Source organism: Triticum urartu, chromosome 7A (genome assembly GCF_056163025.1).
Source record: "Triticum urartu cultivar PI428250 chromosome 7A, HENAU_Tu73, whole genome shotgun sequence".
NCBI classification, from domain to species: domain Eukaryota; kingdom Viridiplantae; phylum Streptophyta; class Magnoliopsida; order Poales; family Poaceae; genus Triticum; species Triticum urartu.
Genome location: NC_141879.1, coordinates 515,948,982 through 515,955,371, shown reverse-complemented (window position 1 = coordinate 515,955,371; position 6,390 = coordinate 515,948,982). Strand labels below are relative to the sequence as shown.

The following is a 6,390-nucleotide window of genomic DNA, read 5'->3' as shown; positions in this document are numbered from 1 at the left end:
GATTTCCTGCGATATGCTTTTGGTGGGAGAGACGTTTTCGTCGACGACGAGGTGCCTACGGTGACTTCATAGATCTCAAGATGATATGCCGGCTCAGTCTCTCGAAGATGCTCATAAGGATAGGGTGTGCGTCTGTGCGTTCATAGAAGTGGGTGTATGCACGTATGTATGAGCGCTTGCGTTTGTACTGTGTTTTAAAAAAAACACGCGGTGCTTCAGGTCCGAGCACAACTAGTTAGGCAGGTGTCGTTGTGGAGCTCCAACACCTCAGTACTTTGCTTTGTAGTCTCCGGTGAAAACCTAAGATCAGGCTTGCCGATCTGATGACGATGTTGTGTCCTCGACAACTCTATCTTCTTGGAGGCAGCATCTTGGAGACCCAAATGACAGTTTGTGTTGTTGCATGTGATTGAGGGTGGCGCGTTTGTGTGGTGGTGTAGTCAGCTTGGGGTCCGTTGGTGGTGTTTTCTTCTTCATGTATTTCTCTTCAGCTACCCTTTCTCTTTAGCTATCCTTCACGTGGTCTTTGTCCTGTTGCCGTGCATGCTCAAGACCCTCCATTGGTTGTCATTATGTTGCGGCAAGCTTCGGGCTCTGTGTCTCTTCTCGGTTCACCTTTGCTCAATGACGACGCCTCCCCAACTTGCTAATCACCCCGACCTCCCATGCTGAAGCTCCCGGTCAAGGTTCGTGTTAAGGTTTGGCACTCATTGATTGTGGGTCCTCCTCTGTTTGTGCCGGTGCAGTGTGTTAGGCTGTTTGTAGAGTCTTGGCATTGTGATCCCTCGACAGTACCCTCATCTACTTGTGCCTCTCGTAGTGATGGTCTTTCTGTCTGCTAGCTAGGTCGTGCCTTCTCTTAGGCCTCCATCTTTTCTCTTCTTTATCTTTGATACTTGTCCGGCTTTGTTTTCCTCGTAAAAAGGACCAACTTAACTTAAGGTTTTCGATCAGGTTTTTCTTGGCTTTTGAACAATATATTCAGGTGGGAGAACTCTTCCCCGGTGATTTAAAAAAAACTATCTTCAACTTTGCTAAGGTGGGACAACGCTGCTCGGTGCGGTGCGTTGGGCAATGTGTAACCCTATTTTGAACTCCTGCTATTTTCAACTTTGCTTTGTTTAACAAATGCATGTGAAACAGCGAACATATAATTGGGAATTTAAACCATAACTGTCGTGCAGTTGTGTTTTTAGTTGGGGAGAGGATGCAGTTTGGAGTAAGTTTAGCATAACCAGAGCTACAGGAAACAGCCTCTCACCGATTTCTATTATTGTGCAGATGCTTTTGCTCCGGTGTTCTTGTTCCTCCTGTATCTCAAGTTTTGAACACTACACTTCTGATTTACACTTGTGCAGGGAGATACGGATGACACAAATTCTTCTTCCTGTGGAGCATAATCATGCTACAGTCAAAACTGACTCCGGGGCACATGCATGCTCTTTATTGTTAATGGAATTAGGATGCCATAACGGGTGCAGAAGGTGGACATAGGCCCACCGAGCAAAGAAGATGGTTTTTCTGATTTGTTGCATAATAAAATCCTGAAGTGTAAATCTGCAATGTGATCAAATTATAGATACTCCTACATAGAGCTTTTATATTGACAGGATATGTGTCAAATAAGTCCGCGCCTTCTGTGGCGCTGGGGGGGAGGGGGGGAGGGTTCGGGGCAGGTGGCCCTGACTCCTCCTTCTTCTGCGGCGGTCAAGAGGACCGCCTCTCCGACGACGCCGGCAAGCCACTCGGCGCCGAGGGGTGGGGCGGGAGGAGGGCTCGGGCAGGCGGCCCACGCCCTTCTCTCTCCCGACTCGCCCGCGGCTCAGGGCCTCCGTGTGGGCCACTTATCCGAGGGGCTTGGGAGCCCCCAGCCGCATACTCCAGTGACCTTGGTTGGCCCTTTGAGGGATTCAACGCGAGGTTTTACTAGGGAGGAGGTCATTGCTTTTGGCGGGATACCTAACCCGGTCTCGGCGGGGAGACGGATGAGTGCTCGCGTTCAGGAGCTCCCGGAGGTGGATGACATGCAGCAGAGGTGCGCTACGAGGGCGGCCAAGCTTCATGATGCTGCGATCTCTACTGGTGTGTCCGTTGACATATCTAATTCTTTATTGCATTTTTCTAATGAGGACATTATAAATAATGCAAACCAATTAGGAGTTTCACTAGGGGCTACGGATAGTGAGATTTCCAAGTCGGTGAATGATCTTTTAGATTTGGAGGCGGAGCGTGCCTTAGAGACAATTCGTAATCTCGCAGCGGTAAAACCCATGAATGATGATGAGATTGATGCGTTAGGGGTCAGGGTGCTGGATAATCTGTGTGTGGATCTAGCACCATCCAACCATGAGTCTGAGATGATGATGTGCCCATAGAGGATGCAGTTGTTAGTACCGTTCAACCCAGTTATGAGGACCGGAAAACTGAACCTAGTAAACCAAAGCACAAGTGGAAACGAAAGATTTATCCCGATTCTGCAGTACGTAGGAGTGCTAGGATTCGAACCACCAAAAAATTCTATGATGATCGATGAAAGAAATCTTCTGGAATAGCAGAGGTCTGAAGGACTTGGCTAAAAGAAGGTTTCTGGCTGAGGCATCTTTGGAGCAACGTTTAGATTTTGTTGCTCTTTCGGAAACTGGTCGAGCTAACTTTGCGCCCCAGTTTCTTTCCTCTCTTGTGGGTGGTGTTGATTTCGATTGGCATTGTCTCCCCCCGCGAGGAAGATCGGGTGGTATCTTGCTGGGTGTGAGATGTGATTCGCTTGAAGTCCGAAGTGTAGTAATGGGCGATTTCGCGGTTAAGTTTCGAGTCAGGTCTAAAGTAGATGGTTTCAACTGGGCTTTGGTGGCAGTTTATGGTGCCGCACAGCCCGAGCTTAAACTGGAGTTTCTAGCGGACCTTGTTCGAATCTGTGGGTCAGAGCAGCTCCCAATTTTAGTTGGGGATGATTTCAATATCATTAGGAGGAGAGAGGATAAAAACAATGATAACTTTGACGGCAGGTGGTCGTTTATGTTTAATACCATTATTGAAAGCTTGGATCTAAGGGAGATAGAGCTTTCTGGTAGAAAGTTTACCTGGGCTAATGCTCTGCCAAACCCGACTTATGAAAAGCTTGATCGAGTTCTCGCGAGTGTAGAGTGGGAACAGAAGTTCCCTCTTGTAACGGTACAAGATCTCTCGCGGGGCATTTCCGATCATACACCCTTGTTCGTGGATTCTGGTGAGCCGAGCCACGTGGGGAACAAAAACACCTTCTCTTTTGAGATGGCCTGGTTCGAACGCGAAGGATTCTTGGACCTGATTGCCAGGGAATGGGCTAAGGGTGCAGGAGGGAGGACTTCGGTCGAGCGCTGGCAGAATAAGATTAGGAATTTGAGAAGTTCCTTACGGGGTTGGGCTAAGCACCTTAGCGGAGTGTATAAGATTGAAAAGGACGGGCTCCTTTCTCTTATACAGGCACTAGACATAAAGGCCGAATCCACAATTTTGTTGCCTGCTGAGCTTCAGGTTAAATCTGAGGCGGAGAAGAGGTTGAAAGAACTTCTCCGCGAAGAAGAACTGAAGTGGGCGTTGCGGGCTAAGGTCCGCAGAGTGGTCCAAGGGGACGCGAATACTCAATTCTTTCACTTGATTGCTAATGGTAAGCACAGAAAGAAGAGGGTCTTTCAACTTGAACAAGATGAGGGCACTATTTTAGGACAAGACAACCTCAGAACCTATATAACAGAGTATTATAGGCAGTTGTTTGGACCGCCGGAGGATAGCTGTGTGTCCCTCGATGAGTCCAGGACTGAGGATGTGCCTCAACTGTCGGCTGCTGATAATGATATTCTGGTTGCCCCGTTCACTGAGAAGGAGGTGTTTGATGCTATTGCACAGATGAAAAACAATAAGGCTCCTGGACCGGATGGTTTTCCGGTTGAGTTCTACAAAAAGTGCTGGCACATCATTAAGGGGGATTTGCTTCCTATGTTTCATGATCTGTTCTCTGGACAGTTTCACTTATTTCACTTGAACTTTGGAACTATCACACTGCTCCCTAAGAAAAACGGATGCTGTGAGAATTGAGCAGTTCAGGCCAATCTGCCTTCTCAATGTTAGTTTCAAAATTTTCACCAAGGTCGGGACTAATAGGCTTACACAGATTGCGCATTCTGTGATGCAACAGTCGCAAACTGCTTTCATGCCAGACAGAAACATCCTTGAAGGGGTGGTCGTCCTTCATGAAACGCTCCATGAAATCCATTCAAAAAAATTAGATGGAGTAATTTTTAAGGTGGATTTCGAGAAAGCGTACGATAAGGTCAAATGGCCATTCCTCCAACAGGCATTGCGTGTGAAAGGTTTTGATGAAGCCTGGCGCCGCCAGGTTGAATCATTCACGCAAAAAGGTAGTGTGGGAATTAAAGTGAATGACGATATTGGTCGTTACTTCCAGACACATAAAGGCCTAAGACAAGGAGATCCGATGTCCCCTATATTGTTTAACATTGTGGTTGATATGTTAGCAATTTTGATAGGGAGGGCTAAGGAGAATGGTCAAGTAGGTGGCTTGGTACCCCATCTTGTTGATGGAGGTGTATCCATCCTGCAGTACGCTGATGATATAATCATCTTCATGGAGCATGATTTGGCCAAGGCGAGAAATATGAAGCTGGTGTTATGCCTTTTCGAACAATTGACCGGATTAAAGATTAACTTTTATAAGAGTGAGTTGTTCTGCTTTGGTAAAGCAAAGGATGAACAGGACGCTTATAGGCAATTGTTTGGGTGCGAGTTGGGGGAGTTACCTTTCTCTTACTTAGGTATCCCGATCCACCATCGTAGGCTGACGAACCGAGAATGGAAGTGCGTCGAAGACCGATTTGATAAGAAGCTGAGTTGCTGGAAGGGCAAGCTCATGTCATACGGTGGCTGATTAATTTTGATTAACTCGGTACTCACGAGTATGCCTATGTTTCTCTTATCGTTCTTTGAAGCCCCAGTTGGTGTCAGGAAAAGACTGGACTTCTATCGATCGCGTTTCTTTTGGCAGGGTGATGACTTAAAAAGAAAGTACCGGCTAGCTAAATGGGATATCATCTGTAGACCGAAATACCAAGGGGGTCTTGGGATCGAGAATCTTGAAGTTAAGAACAGATGTCTTCTTAGTAAGTGGCTGTGGAAACTGTCTTCTGAGACTGATGCCACATGGGTGCAAATCCTTCGTAGCAAGTACCTCCACACAAAAACTTTGTCCCAGGTTACAGTCAGGCCGACCGACTCGCCTTTTTGGAGAGGACTGATGAAAGTCAAACAATCCTTTTTTAATAGGACAAAGTTCATTATTGGCAACGGTGCTAGTACGCGTTTTGGGAGGATACTTGACTCGGAGAGACACCCTTGGTCATTCAATATCCGTCTTTATATCGTATTGTTCAGCGACGTGAGGTGTTCGTTGCAACGGTATTTCAATCTATCCCCCTTAATATTCAGTTCAGACGGTCGCTAGCGGGCAATCGTTGGGAAGCTTGGCTCCGTCTAGTTAGGAGACTGATGGAGGTTCAGCTTTCTCAACAACCCGATGAATTACGCTAGAAGCTGGCTAGGTCTAGAGTTTTCACGGTTAAATCAATGTATATTGATGTTATTAATTCGTCCTCCATTCCTACCTCTAAGCATGTTTGGGATGTTAAAGTGCCTTTGAAAATAAAAGTGTTTATGTGGTTTGTCCATAAATAAGTTATTTTAATCAAGGACAACCTGATAAAGCGTAATTGGACAAGACCTACTAGGTGTAGGTTCTGTGATCGGGATGAGACGATTCAACACCTCTTTTTTCATTGCCCGTTAGCCAAAGTTCTATGGCAGACGGTCCACATTGCTTTTAAGATTACTCCACCGAACTCTGTCAATGCGTTATTTGAGATATGGCTTAATGGGATTGAGCCAGACTTAGCGAGACATATTTGTGTTGGAGTTTGCGCCTTGCTGTGGACTATCTGGAATTGCAGAAATGATTTGGTGTTTAACAGAATATCACGTATTCACTTTTTGCAGGTTATTTTTCGAGCCACCACACTGATCCGTTCGTGGTCGCTATTCACTCTGACGGAGGCCAGGGAGCATTTGATTACTGGATCTGTCCGCTGGGAGATGGTAGCTCGGGATATTTTCAACCGATTTGGATGGCGGTCATGTAATAGGATAGGCAATTAGTTTACCTATCTTTCTTTAGCCAGCCGGTTGTGGCTTTTCTTTCTTGGCTAGTTGGTGTTTCTAGCCTTTTTAGCTCTGTGTGAGCTTTCTTTTTTTTGTTCTGCCAGTTGGAGACTTTGGAACCTTGTTCAAACTATTTTTGGTTAATAAGATGGCCGTATACATCACTCTGATGCAGAGGCCGGG

The 6,390-nt window shown here is 46.4% G+C and overlaps 1 protein-coding gene across 1 annotated transcript; it reads left to right on the top strand.

Annotated features, from left to right (window-relative positions):
- Positions 1-1,613: 1,613 nt before the first annotated feature.
- LOC147960212 (uncharacterized) lies at positions 1,614-6,188 on the top strand. The gene is made up of 2 exons (XM_087533216.1): positions 1,614-2,082; positions 6,046-6,188. The coding sequence occupies exons 1-2, from the start codon at positions 1,614-1,616 to the stop codon at positions 6,186-6,188; spliced, it is 612 nt and encodes a 203-aa protein (XP_087389342.1).
- Positions 6,189-6,390: the final 202 nt, after the last annotated feature.